Source organism: Halichoerus grypus, chromosome 5, assembly GCF_964656455.1.
Source record: "Halichoerus grypus chromosome 5, mHalGry1.hap1.1, whole genome shotgun sequence".
Classification (NCBI taxonomy): domain Eukaryota; kingdom Metazoa; phylum Chordata; class Mammalia; order Carnivora; family Phocidae; genus Halichoerus; species Halichoerus grypus.
The window spans coordinates 141,225,214-141,240,570 of record NC_135716.1 but is presented as its reverse complement, the minus strand read 5'-3'; the positions used below and the strand labels follow the sequence as shown (position 1 = coordinate 141,240,570).

The 15,357-nt window shown below is 36.9% G+C and overlaps 1 protein-coding gene across 4 annotated transcripts in view; it reads right to left on the bottom strand.

Annotated features, from left to right (window-relative positions):
- The window catches only part of OMA1 (OMA1 zinc metallopeptidase), a 79,568-nt gene extending 64,809 nt beyond the window's left edge, over positions 1-14,759 (bottom strand). For 2 of the 4 annotated variants that reach the window (XM_078073079.1, XM_078073081.1), the window contains exons 1-6: positions 14,691-14,744; positions 14,135-14,252; positions 5,855-6,373; positions 2,708-2,936; positions 426-599; positions 218-325 (exon numbers count right to left, since the gene is read on the bottom strand). In XM_078073079.1, coding sequence (XP_077929205.1) covers positions 218-325; positions 426-599; positions 2,708-2,936; positions 5,855-6,354 — 1,011 coding nt within the window. In that variant the 5' untranslated portion in view covers positions 6,355-6,373; positions 14,135-14,252; positions 14,691-14,744. Of the gene's footprint in view, positions 1-217; positions 326-425; positions 600-2,707; positions 2,937-5,854; positions 6,374-14,134; positions 14,253-14,690 lie in introns of all 4 variants that reach the window. The other 2 variants (XM_078073080.1, XM_036091813.2) reach the window with 2 other exon arrangements.
- Between the last annotated feature and the right edge of the window lie 598 nt (positions 14,760-15,357).

Sequence of the window (15,357 nt, the reverse complement as noted above, 5' to 3'; positions counted from 1 at the left end):
AGAAATACTAATTATTCAGGTATCAAATACTAAAGACCATAAAAATTCTCACAATTAGCCAATCACATTTTTTCAAGTAACAGAATAAGTCAATTATTAAATCTAAAATTCCATCTTTTAAAGAAAAAGAAAACTGAAAAGATTCGGTTTTAAAAGATTTAACTTGCTAACTTCAAAGCAGTATTGCAAGAACTAAACATTCGTTCTAAGTACTTACAGCATGCCCAAGTACTGCGTGTGCTATTTCATGGCCCAGAAGGAAGGAAAGTTGATGGATATCAGTCACACTATTTAAAAGCCCAGTGAAGATAAACACTTGTCCATTCTGCACCATAAAGAAAATAATGTAAGCAAGTGGAACACCTTAAAAAAACAAGGACATTAAATTGAACAATTAAACATTAGGTGTGAGAACTTTCACTTACTGGAAGCACGAAGGCATTTACATCTGGAGAATCAACCATATGAATAATCCAATTGATCTCAGAGATCCCTGGGATATCTTTATTGCATTCAATCAAATGATGAACCACCTCTTTAACCATTAGGTATCGGGCATCCTTCTCAGTGAGCATATCATTTTTAAATTCCTCCATCCACTGAAAGATTAAAAAGTCATCTTTATTTTAAGAGAGTTGTAGCTCTACAAAATGTTTATGTTGCTTCATGAAAAGTTATATGGCTACTTATTGTGGAACATTTTAATTTTTAATTATGTAAAAATCTACATATACTAAACACTCAAATCCTTAAATTTGAATTATTCATGCCAAGGCACTGTGGTTTCTCACAAATGGAATGAATTCTAATAACTAAGATTTTTCATATAAATTGGTTGAAATAAAGCTTTCATCTTTTCTATTAGCCTATAAACAAATAGAATGCTTAAATATGATTTCTACTTTCCTAAATATTTTGGAAAACAAAACATTGCCTAGGGAACAAAGATTTCACATAAGGAAGTACAATACAAAATTACTTTCATACCGCACTGAAAAAACACCCTATACTTAATGAAAAAAAAAAAAAAACTTCTACCAAAAAAAGGACACTTCATTAATTTTAAAGTTTTATTCACACAGAATCAAAGGAAATTACTGAAATTTTAGAACTAATGGGCATGTCATTTTCTGTACGCTATGTTGAGTAAGACTAGCCACCATATGAAGACACTTTTCTGGAGCTATATTCATGAGAAACCCTTTCAAGTGTAGGAAAATTAAAGATGTTCTGAAAATATTAATTTCCATAAAATGTATAACTCCTTTCACATATGGATCAAGAAGTTTATAATTCCCTGAGATGTTTTTATAGAATTGGAATCTGAAATAGTCTTTAATATCAATAGCATTTTTAAAAAAACACAAGTCACCAATGTAAACTGAAACAAAAAACATTATTATATTTACCCTTCTGAAGTAGATGAAGCAAGCAAAATTATATATAATAATAACACTTTATAATATCTCTATAAGAACATGTCCTTGAATTTTTGTATCAAGCAGGTTATTACATTTGTAGGTTAAAAAATAAAAAGAATATATATGAAGATATATATAATTTTTTAAAGCTTCTAAGTGATATGAATGGTAGAAGCAATACTAATTTAACCCTAGGCTTGCCTCAATCTTTCCAGAACATTTTCCTCAAACTTGCTTCAGACAAGACTATCCTAAAAAACGCCTCTAATCTCTGTATAAATTCTACTAGAAGAGATGCATCTTATCTTTACTAGGAACAACATTTTTAGTGAAAAAACATTGTTATTTCTTTTTTAATGGTAACTTGCCACTGACAAACTCAGAAGCTTAACTGAAATAAAAAGATGTAAAGATTTAGCCATGCCAAAACTGTCAAGTGAGACTATGAGACTTTAATTCAACAAATACTAACAGCATATACTATGTGTGTGCTAAGAACTGGAAAAAGAGAATCTGTCCTCAAGAAACTCACTATAAAATGCTTAACTTACTTTGTACTTGCTAAGGAGTTAAGGCTTCTGAACTCCAACTTTATTTTGCATTCAAAAAATATAATAAATTGCCAAAAATGATGTTTTAGAAAAAAAAAAATCCTATTCTACATTACTTTCAAGGTACAAAATTCTATTACATACCTACTTATCCAAAAAAATATATTACTAAGCACTAATTTGTACATTGTGCTAGTACTTAAGATAAAATGATAAAACAGGGTCTGTGTTCCCATAGAGCTTAGGCTAACAAAGGAGACAGATCAGCAAATAAATAATTATGCAAATAATTATGTTACCCTCATGATAAGTGATTTAAAGGAAGAATACAGTATGCAAAGAGAAAATAAAAGTAGGAGACCTGACCCCAATAGAGCCAAGCACTGGACACAAATACAAATGAGCTCATTCATAATTTAGTCTGTATGAAGGATACCCCCTAGAGCCTAATGTAGCCAACCTACCTAACCCAGCCTGGATAATCAAGGAAGGCTTTCCTGAGAAAGTGACATTTAAGGTGACATGTGATGAGCAGGAGTTAGCTGGGTGAATGAGAAGAAAAGCAACGTAGGCAGGAGGAATACTAAGTATGAAAAGTTTGAGGCCTTTTGGGAAAATGTTAATTTTCTATCAAAGACTAACATAAAAAAGTAGTGCATCTTTCATACTTAAGAAACTCTCCTGCTTTGAGTATTATATTAAGCAATCTAATTATAAACAATTCTTACTACTTACTGCTTCATATTCCAGTTCTGATAAAAGTCTGAAATGTTCTTTTCCCAATAATAGTAGCCTGCTCCTTCCTGTGACAGGACTCACTTCCAGGTGAGTAAAATAAAACACTACAAAGAGCAATCCAAAACTACTGAAACAAAGGAGTAACTTCCATTGATTCTTTCTTAAACTTTCTTTAAATAGTTCCTTCTTGTTAGGAGGAAGTGCCTGCCACCATTTCCTTATGCCCCTAGAGCAAAAAGAAAATTCAAAGTTCTGACAATAGTATCAGCACATATCACCAAAACTTAATCTCATGCTAGGATTTTATGTCATCAAACACTTGAATTTTTGTGATATATTTCTCTGTATAGATGAATTTTTTCAATTTATAAAATTCTTAGCTAAAAGAAAAAGTAATCCGTTATATAGAACTATAGTTAAAAATTCTAATGTTCATTTAAATTTTCTTCTTCGGTTATTTTAAAGGTGAACACTAAATGAGTAGCTATTTTACACAACTTCCATTAATTAACATTTATTGACTGTTTACCACATGCAAACTACTATTCTAATTGTTATACATGTCATCTCATTTAACCTTCACAATAACCCCATTACAGAAGAGAAAACTGAGACAAAGAGAAGTGAAGCAACTTGCCCAAGGTTGCAGAAGTGATAAGGGAAAACCAGGCAAGGAAGAAAGTGTGATCCCAGAGTCTGAGCACTTAACCACTTAGTAGGGACAAACTGGCCCAATAAACATCTGAGGGCATTACAGTACAATAATCTATACTTTTAACCACGATCCCCCCCACCACTCATCAGACTTCTGGCACAATCTGCCAGGACTTTAGCAAGGTACAAAGGTAACTACCTCAGCGTTGATTTTAGAAGTAAATATTGCTCACCAGCTAAGAGTCCACTATCCCCTCAAGAACATGACAAAGGAGAGGTAATCAGAACATAAACACCGTAAATAAGGAAATGAGAGACTGTATGGTTAACACATGAGGAGGTCTACTTTCTACCAGGCAACAATACTCTTTGCTGGTTATTGGGGTTCACAGACATTTTGAGAAGCAATGTTTTCAACACTGGGACAAAATTTTTCCTTGTAAGTTCATCTGTGAAATCACAACAAAAATTTAAGATATATACATCATTCTCTTGATACAATTCATCTTATAAAACAACTTCAAGTTATCTTAATTTTATTAAGTGACACACCTAAAATGCCTCAAAGTGTTTCAACCTGAAGAAACTTAGGCCAGACTTATTTCCTACTTAAAACTTTATATGACTTATTATTCTTTGCTTAAAAGTATGATGAAAACATGAAAGAAAATGTTAAGTTGTTAAAATAATAATAAAAACAAAAAGTTAAAAATAATGATTAAAAAGGATGAAAAAGCCATTGGCCTAAGAACCTGGGCTGAGCTGTGACAAAGATTCTCTCTCTTCCACCAGACTCTACTCAGGCTTTTTTCAACTAGGCCTCACCTTTAGACTTCTGTATTTCTCTCTTCGTTGTCCAGTTTCAGCAAGAATCCTGCTAAATCAGTTTACCCAAAATCCCCCATCCTCCATATCTGATCACCCTCAGTATCTGATCAGGTTCCTCATCATTCACCAGCCCCCAAGTGATATCTGACCACCCTTACCTGCCTTCAGCAAGAAGCCTAGTAGGGTCAGGTTAGGGAGAATCCCCCCCTTACTCCTAATGTTTCCTCTTAGTAATTTTCCATCCACCAAACCTCACCCTGCTCCTTGGCTATAAATTCCCACTTGCCCATGCTGTATTCAAAATTAACTCTGGTTCTATACTTAGGTCTCTCTTCCCCTACTGCAAAAGTCCTGCATCCAATCTGTATTTACTGCTTTAACTGTTGTCTAGCTCTGGTTTTCTCTGACAGCCGTTACTTACACAAGAGTTAACACAGCCGTATTTTTTTCTGGGTGCCAATGTCAAATCATAAGGAACACAATACATTAGAGAGTACAAGTTCTCAACTTCTGATAGGAAGAAAATTGGTTTGGTTAGTATGGGAGTCGGAGGGCTAAAGGGCCTTCACAGTCATCAAAGGTAAGAAAGCTTTATGAGGAGGCGCCTGGGTGGCTCAGTTGGTTAAGCGACTGCCTTCGGCTCAGGTCATGATCCTGGAGTCCCGGGATCGAGTCCCGCATCGGGCTCCCTGCTCAGCAGGGAGTCTGCTTCTTCCTCTGACCCTCCCCCCTCTCATGCTCTCTCTATCTCATTCTCTCTCTCAAATAAATAAATAAAAATCTTTAAAAAAAAAAAAAAAAAAAAAGAAAGCTTTATGAGGAGACAATGCCTAACTTTACCTTTCTTCAATAAATGGAGCAAATAAAACAAGATTATTTATGGGGAAAGGTTTAAATTAAATATAAGGTACTATTTAGCTGTAAAAACATAATTATTATGATGGACTACCCAAGAGAAAATAACAAAGATGTGTTGTAAATAGAATAATTAATAAATACTAGTTAAGCATTAACTTGGCTAGGAATGAGCCCATTCTTAAATAAGTGAAGCTCTTCAGTTTCATGACCCATTGCCTCAGATTCTGTAACTAAACACGTTTGTAAGTACTGCTCTTACACACAAGCTATGACCAACATTTCTCATTCTTGCAACCATAAACATTCTTGCAATCATTTAAAGATACTTTAAAAAGTATCTATATAATTTTTTAAAGATGATATTTTTATACTATAATATGCAGTAAATTGGGGCACCTGGGTGGCTCAGTCGGTTAATGATTCAAGTCTTGATTTCGGCTCAGGTCATGATCTCAGGATTGTGAGGCTCACAGATCTCAGGCTCCGTGCTCAGTATGGAGTGTACTTAGGATGCTCTCCCTTTCCCTCTGCCCCTCCCCCTGCGCTGGCTGGCTGTGTGTGTGTGTGTGTGTGTGTGTGTGTGTGTGTCTCAATAAGTAAATAAATAAATAAAATCTTAAAAAAATAATATGCAGTAAATCATTTCAAGATCACTAAACCATTAACAAAACTGGGTAGACCCAACTGTTTAGAAACTTAATTTTGAGCTAAACATGGGTGGGAAATCTAACAAGTTTTCATTAAAAGTATAATTTTATAAATACCTTTTAATATAAAAGTTTATTTTTTTTAAAAGCTTTTTACCTGCCTACAATGATTGCAAATAGTTTCTGCACTGGTTTAAGAATTATCAACAAGAGAGGAACCGGAGCAGCTTGAAACCGAGGAGAAGTGTGGAAACTCCTGATATCTCTTTCATGAAGACAGTTTAGAGGATGCAATAGTGAAAGGGCAGGAACTCCTGTAACTTCTTTTATCAGTAGCTGTCTTGAAAAAGAGTCATTCCACACAGTACATTTTGGGGTAACCATCCCAATTTCCTTACATCTCGTGCTCAAGAGGCATCCTGGTCTTTTGTTACTAAAAGTCTTACAGAAATAAAAATTTTCAGGAAGAAAAGTCAACCTATCACACTGATTTACTCCCAGACCCTGATACTTATTAACTATATGATTAATTTGTACTTGATGACAGTCTGGTGAGGTTACAGCTAGTGTGTTACATTTTCTCCAATTGGCCAACATATGAAATCGGAAGAAAACACAGTTTCTAGTAGGAGACTGCAGTCCATAGATGAAATTCATCTTTCTTCTCCTTGATTATCTGGAACACACAAAAAAAATAAGTCATAAATATCTCTGGAAAATACTTATTTACAAAACTGGGAACATAACACTTAAGAAAGAGGTGTGTCAATCGTTCTTCCCTTGACATATCCCAGACTGAATTACCTTAGGTTTCTACCACCACCCCCACAGCAATGCCCCCCAGCAATACAAACCAAACAGCTTTTACTCTTTTTTTTTTTTTTTTTTACTCTACAACACATACTTTAGAAACTTGGATTTTTTCTTCTTTTCATTTTTTAGTTTTAGTTGGGGGAAATCTTTTTATTTTAACAGCTACATTATTGGGGAATAAGAAATGGGTTAAGCAAAAATAACAGTAGGTTTTAGCAACTGGCAGTAAGTAAGGGGAAAAGCATGTAATGGAATAGTAAAATCTAAGTTTCAAAATCTCTTTTTTAAAATACAAATCTGATCCTTTCAAATATAATCCTCGTACTACTGATTGGGGTCAAGATGGAATAAGAGGAACCAGACTTATCCTCCCACTGAAAACAACTGGAAAAAAAAAAAAAAAAAAAACAGAATAAATGAAACAATGGTCTCAACACACTGGACATTAGGCAATGAAGACCAGTGACCCATGAGAGATGGGAAACAAATGTGATGAGCCCTACAATTGCCCCAGCTTCCTGCCTGAACAGTTTCTAGGCCACTATGTAGAGAGGGGAAACCTAGCACAGCCCAGCAATGTTCCTAAATTGAAGAGATGAAGCTGGGAGCTCAAGCAGGCCACAGTAATTAGACCCCACAGAGCAGAGTACAAGAGAAGACAGAACTGTACAGAGGAAGAACTCCAGAAGGTGTTACGCAGGGAACTCTGTCTGGTGTACTCAGATGAGTTCTCAACAGGGCACTCCCATGAGGGAAGTCCCTAGAGATGGGAAAGAATCACCTGACAGTATTAAGGAGCAATATTCAGGGCTCATGGAGGGCAGAGTAGAGTGTCTATTTCTACCCTGCAAAGTGGAAAACCTTTGAATTCATGGGACATTGGGTAGAGTACTCAGAAGGGTTTTGCCTCATTAGAGAAAAATTAGTCCTAGACTAAAAGCTACTTTGGCCCTACCCAACAAAGATTAAAAGCAAGACTCAAAAAAAAAGATCAAACTGTTTCTAAGGAACTTAACCCCATTCTAGAAAAAAGCTCAAAAACAGTTATAAGAATATAAAAATATACACCACTTAATAAGGTATAATTTATAATTAAAAATTACCAGGCAGCAAAGAAGCAGGATATGTGAACCCATAATCAGGAAAAATATTAATAAAAACTCACTTCTAAATAACATGAATGACAGCATTGACAGATAAGGATATTAAAATAGTTATTACAACTATATTCCAAGTGTTTAAGAACTTAAAGGAAAATCTAAGAATGCTATGTAGAGACATGGAATATGTTTTTAAAAAGACCTATACTGAACATCTAAACAAGGAAAGTACAAAGTCTTCGATGAAAATCACACTGGATAACAGCAGATTAGATATTGTAACAGTGAAATAAAGACCTGTAAACCTGACATATCAATAGAAACCAAGAAAACCAAAATAAAAAACCAAGGGAAAAAAAAGGCAGAGAGCATCAGAGAGGTTTAGGATAACTCAAATGGCCTAAAATATGTACAACTGGAGTCCCCGAAAAGAGGGGAGGGATGGCAGACCAAAAAAAAAAAAAAAAAAAACCTTGAAAAAATAATGGCCATTTTCCAAATTTCATGAAAACTGTAATCCCACAAATCCAACAAATTTAAAAAGCCACACACACAGTAAACACAAAGGAAAGTTATTTCAAGACATATCCTAATCAAATTTCTTAAAACTAGTGGAAGAGAAAATCTTAAATTTGATATCTTTGATGAAATGGACCAATTCCTTGAAAAACACAAACTACCAAAGCTAACTCAGAAAGAAATGGATATATCTGAAGAGCCCTATATCTATTTTTTTAATTGAACTTGTAGTTAAAAACCTTCCCGCAAAGAAAGCTCCCAGCTCAAATAGCTTCACTGGGCAATTCTATCAAACATTTAATGAAGAATTAATAATAATTCTATTCAAACTCTCCAGAAAATTGAAAAGAAATTAATAGTTTGCATTTTATTCCATAAGATCTGCATTACTGTGATACTAAAGCCAGAAAAAAAAATTACAAGACTATAGAGTAATATCTCTCATAAACATAGATACAAAACAATATTTTAGAAAATTGAATTCAACAATATATAAAAAGACTACATCATGACCAGCTGAGATGTGTCCCAGGAATGTAAGGTTGAGTAAAAATTCATAATCAATGTAATCCACCCTATTTACTGAAAAAGAAACACCACATGATCATCCTGATACAGAAAAAGCATTTGATAAAATACCACATCCAACCCTGATAAAAAACTCTCAGTAAACTAGGACATCTATAAAAAACTATAACCAACAGCATATTTATTGGTGAAAGACCATACTTTCCTCCTAAGATCAGGACTGAGGCAAGGATGCTCGCTCTCACCACTTAAATTCAATACTGTACTGGAGATCCTAGTCAACACAATAGAATGAATAAATGCCTAACTAAATAAATGGCATCCAGACAAGAAACATAGAAGCTAAATGGTCTTTATGCGTACATAACATGATCATCTATTTAAAAAACCCAAATATATCACAATGAGTTTAGTTAGGTGGCAGGATACAAAAGCAATATACAAAACCAATTTTATCTCTATATACTATCAAGTGATAGAAGCCAGACCCTACTCCCTCCAAAAAAGTTCATACTCTATGATTCCAGCTCTATAATATAAACTATAGAAAATGCAAAATAATTTATAGTTACAGAGAGATCAATGGTTGCCTGAGGATGGGAAGGTAAAGATCAGGAAAGGGATTATAAAGTTTTGGAGGTAATGAATATGTTCACTATTTTGACTGTGGTGTTAGTTTCATAGGTATACACACGTCAAAACTTATACTATACAGCTTAAATAGGTACAATTTATTTTATATCAATTATACATTAATTAAGCTATTTTTCAAAAGATACTAAAAAGAGACAACAATAAAATGCAATGTGTGAACTCTGATTAGATCTTAGTTTGGAAAAAAAAAAAAAACAGCTTCAGAAGACAACTGGGACTCTTGGGGGAATTTGCATATGGATTTGCTTTCAGGTTATTTTAGGTAAGTACTGCTTATTGATGATAATGATGTGGTTATGTAGGGGAATATCTTATACCTGAGTACTTGCTTAAGTATCTCCTTATGATGAATAAAACTCACTTTCAAATTACGTAATACACACACAAGACATAAAGCCAATGCAGTAAAATATTAACAATCATATCTAAATCATAGTTATATATGTGTTCATTAAATTTTTTTCAATTTTTCCGCTTCAAAATCTTCTTAATAAAAGTTGGGAGGCGGGCGCCTGGGTGGCTCAGTCGTTAAGCGTCTGCCTTCGGCTCAGGTCATGATTCCAGGTCCTGGGATCGAGCCCCGCATCGGGCTCCCTGCTCCGCGGGAAGCCTGCTTCTCCCTCTCCCACTCCCCCTGCTTGTGTTCCCTCTCTCGCTGTCTGTCAAATAAATAAATAAAATCTTTAAAAAAAAAAAAAAAAAAAGTTGGGAGGAAAATATGTAAATCTAACTCGAACTAGACTAATACAATACTATCTAGAAAGATGCTTCAGAACATCAGCTTTTAGGGCGCCTGGGTGGCTCAGTTGGTTAAGCGACTGCCTTCGGCTCAGGTCATGATCCTGGAGTCCTGGGATCAAGTCCCACATCGGGCTCCCTGCTCGGCGGGGAGTCTGCTTCTCCCTCTGACCCTCCTCCCTCTCATGCTCTCTGTCTCTCATTCTCTCTCTCTCAAATAAATAAATAAAATCTTTAAAAAAAAAAAAGAAAAAAAGAAAAAAAAGAACATCAGTTTTTAAAAAAATTTAAAAAATAAAATTAAAAAAAATAAAAGAACATCAGCTTTAATGAACTGTATTACCTATTTATCAAACTATTTGAAAGTCACTCAAAATTTTTATATACTTTATATATTCCACCCTTGCATTATTAACATATAATATTAATATATGTTAACATTATATATAATGTTATAAATAAAGGGCATGCTAAGTAAACATTAACTCCAAGTTAACCTTTCGGAATTACTATCCATTTTAAATCAGAGTCCAGACTTGATACATAATAATCTGATGTTATTAACAAGATACTTTCTAGGTTTTTGGGGGTTTTTCTGAACCAAGCTGAAAGTAGTAAAATAACTGAAGCCTAGAAATCATTTCAAATTAGTATCTGAGTAGCTAGTAAGGTTCTTCATTGGCTAGGTGGCTTGAGAGTTACAGATGCAGCATAAAATCCAGTCCCTGCCCTCATGGATATTACTGAGTTAAGGGGGTTTTAAAATGTATCTAAGTAAGACTATTAAGGGATAATAGAATACAGTTCCTCATTAAGTGTTATGCACTATATGAATTTTTTAAAAAGAAAGGATATCCATGAGTAGCAGAAGAGTTCAAGGCAACTATTATTTTTTATGCCATTGGGGCAGATGCAGAAAAAAATTGTTTCAAATGGGAAAGTATACTTAAGGTTTAAAAATAGGTCACTTGCTAGAAGTCAAACTGCAAAAACAACACAAATCCACATTCTTAGATCCTTTACTATAGGAGATAAGCTTCAGACACTCAACCTGATCACACTCCCTTTATAAGGGCATCCTACAGCCTCAACTTAAGGGACAGGCCCAGACTGTCAATCTTTCCCAGTGACCTCTGTCACTGGCCACAGAGCTAGGAGTGGGTATCTGACACAGAAAAGACTTTTGGTGAGGCAGTGTCAGGCAAAAGAATAAGGGCATGTATAAATTGGAGTTATAGTTGGTGCTATGGCAACACAAAGCAATATGCAAGCAAGAACTGCAAACAAAAACCTTTGCAAAAGAAGTGGATCAACAGAAAGGACAATGGAATCAATGTGTGGAAAGTAAAAGATCATGAAGCCTCAGGGAGAGAAAAAGAGAGAGGGGGCAAGATTCATACCCTCCTGGTTCCCAAGAGTCCACTGTACTTCCTAAATGTGACTGAGCTTCATAAGCTTTTACTTTCTTCCTAAAACAATTCCCTCTCTTCAAAGGGTTTCTGTATCTTGTAAATAAATGATCTCTGACTTAGGAAGTTACACAGTATAAAACAATTATACCTTTCATATACAAGCTGGTAACATTTTAATATTACACGTGTTGCTTATTAGAATTAGCTAAGGGCTCCTTCTAGACTTTGCAAAGCCAAATTCCCAATTTTCAACACTGCATCAGTTCCAGTTAATCAGTTCTGGATAATCTCTGCAGTGACTTTACATGTCAATTTTGCCTCCTTAATATCTCAATCTAGCCTTTCCCGGGCTCTGTGGCCTTAGGTTGTTGATTACTATATGCCCTCCAATCTCTCCATATTAAACCACCAACTCCTACCCCTCCAGTTCATTCCCACCCCCATCAAACTAGAACTAGAGCAATCTTCCTAAAATGCAAATCAGACAACAGAATCCTACTCCCACAACTCCCATAAAGTCCTACATCGCTAAATACTATGCAGCCATTTTAAAAAATAGGAGATTTGTGTAATGACAAAGAGACACACAAATCTTAAAAATAACAACAAATGCTACTTGCAAAAATTTGGTAGATCAGGAATGGCAAACTCAGATGTGTAAACCAGCGCTGCAGGACAGAAATTTCTGCAATGATGGAAATGTGTCTGCGTTGTCCAATATGCTAGCTCCTACCTATGGCTACTGAGCACTTGTAATGTGGCTGGTGTGACTGAGAAATAGAATTCTTAATGAACTTAATTTTAGTTAATTTGAAACAAAATGGCCATAGATGACTAGCGGCTACTAGTGCAAGTTTGTAGGGTCCAGGCAAAGCCATACTGGTGTAAATGCAGATTCGTGCCCATCTAAAGAAGGTGCAACAAGTGTAATGTAACTTGAGCTTAGTGTTACCACAGTTCAATATTTTCAAGACAGAAATTCAAACTTTATGTGAAAGTTATCAGTTTTAAAATGCTGGTAACAAACTTAAAAAAAAAAAAACTTTTTAACCACCTTGGCCAAACAAACCTACACAAGACCCCATTCAGTTTTTTATCTCTGAATGATGTTATTCATTCATTAAATATTTAATGAGTGCCTCCTACATGCCATACCACATACCACTCTGGACTCTGGAGATACCACAGAAAATAAAGCAGACAAAAATCTCTGCCCAATTTGCAAAAATAGTAATGCTGAAATATGCTAGTACATATAAATATAAATAAATCTAAACCAAAACGTAGCAAACTATTCATTATCATTATTTTGAGCGGCAGAATGGTGGATGTAAAGGATTTAGTATTTTCATCTCATGTATTTCTATGCTGTTTAAATTTTTACAGGATGTATTATTACTCTTGTAAGCCCCAAAGTCTATAAAGGCAACTATTTTTGTAACTTCCAATGGTTTCCATGGGCTTCCATAAACTCCTCCATATAGAAGACCAGGCCTCTCACAATGCCACCTCCCACTATTTCTCCAGGCACCTTCCCCCAGCTCTCCTTCACCCATTCCCAAGCTCCAGACCCACTGATTTACTGATAACCTTCAGAAAAGCTCTCACCTCTATTTCTATGCACATCTATTACACTGCTTAGCTCTGTGATTATGGCAAGCAAACTCTTGCTCATTTCTCATGACTTATGTGAAATCTTTAAAAAATATTCTGACACAGAGGTATAAGCAAAAGCCCCAAACATTACATGAACATAACTAAAAACGTTATCATTTGTATTGCTGACAATCAAGTGTCATTTAGAACAGAAATAGTGCCTGAAATTTTACAATCCCTGGTTTATCCTTAAGAAAGGATAAAGAACTGGTGAAGAAATCTATTTATACATTTCCAAAGAGCAACACTAGACTACACAGAGCCTAAGAAAGAATCAGGACTGACACATCCTCTTCGAAGAACTGTAGCAGGTCAACAAACATAGCTGGCAAACTTCTAAGATTACTAAATTAATGATGTGAGAAAATTAAACAGTTTGGATTGTTAGCCTCTAAGAACATTTCAGATCCTTAATTCTTTAAGTACCATCTCAGAATGAGCAAATACAGCACTCACTGGCACTCACAGCTGAAGCCTGGAAGACAGTTTTAACAACTCTGCTGAAAATGACTATTTCTTCTCTAGTTTCTATGGAAACAGCTGTCAGATTGGCAAAAATAGAACGTGTACTTTAAAATAATCATTCAAGCAAAGTACACCCATGATGGAAGACTTAAAAAAATAAAATAAATAAATTGGAAGGCAACAGACTTGGTTCTTAAGCTTCCAAATGTCAGCCTGCACCCCTTCGCCACGGCTGAGTTGATGGATATAAACCTACATCATTTTCGTGAGGGTTACACAGCACTGGTTGGAGTCACGATAGTTGATCAATCCCTGAATTCCAAATGAGCTATTTTCATCGCCCCGGACTAAAATTTCTCACTGAGGACTGCACGGCACAATAAAACTGTTGCTCCGCTTTACACAGGCAAGTGACATTATTTAAAGAGTATAAAAAGTGGTATTTGTAGACAAGTTTATAAAGAAATTATCACAACTCCCGAGCATTGTTTAGGCAGGAAATGTTCAGTTCTTCATGGCAGGGTTTAGGTAGGAAACTTTTATGTTCTCTACCTTGAGAGTGAGGAGGTAACAGAGGGACTGCCTCTCGAGTTGCTTTAGGCGGCAAGAGGCGGTTTTCCACAGGTGAAGGTGTCGATGTAAGGCACACCATGCTGCGTTAATTATACTACTTTAAAAAAAAAAAAAAAAAAAAAAAAAGAGCCGCTAAAGAGAAGGAAAGGCTGCGGGGAGAGGCAGGGAACCCGGGAACCCGGAAACCACAACCACCTGCCAACGAGCACCTCCCCGGGGGGCAGGGGCCCCTGAGGTCCCTGCACTTCACGCCAGGAGGATAGGGAGGGCTGAGGCTTGACTCTCCCGTACCCCTTTTCCACTCGCCCCTCTCCCCCGACGGCAGACGCCGGCCCTCCCCACTCCGGCCCGGACGCCCCTTTGTCCCTGCCCCCCAGGCTCCGCCACCCCAACCTCCCCCGCGGTGCTCGCGAGCCCCGCCCCTCATCCCGGCGCCCCTCGAAGTCCTCTCTCCCCAACTCCCGCACTCTGCCCCCGCCCCTGGGCCCGGCCCAACTCATAAAAGAAGGGCAAAGGCGTCCCCAAAAGGACAGACCCTAACGGTGGCGAAAACGTAGGTGACTCCTCCGACCGGACCTTTGCGCAAGCGCATACCCCATCACATAAGCCCCGCCTCCTCACTTCCTGCCCTGTGTCCGGGCCCGGGCGCCTTTTGCTCCGCCCACAGCGGGCAGTCGCCACACCCGCCCAGAATCGTCCTCACCGCGGGCCGCTGACCGGGAGCGCACGGTGGCGCTCTCACGCCCCCGCGTGGCCGGAGGAGGGACGTGGCTGCGGGCTGGACTCTTCTTGGCACGTCTTCACTTATGTCCTTGGAACCTGATTTAGGACCTCTGAAGAATGATCCAGGCAAGACTGACGGCTCAAGATTCTAAGGCAGTGCTGGCCAAAGGGAAAGAGACTCGAGGGCTGCCAAAGGACTAAGGTTTCTTGGTTTTGAAGTTGCACTGATAGAAGTAGACTTTGGAGTGAGAGAATTCTCTGCTTTCACATGACTTCTGGAACGGCACATTTTAAGAAAAATGAAGTACAACCTGAAGCATCTGGAAGTTAGTTGAAAATAGCTAGCTACAAAATAATGTATCTAGTACGTATCGTTTATGGCACCAAAAAATACTTATCCAGCACCAAGTGCATCTAGGCGCCAGGGATACAGCAGTCAATAAGATAAAGACATGACTTTCACAGAGCTTGTATCACAG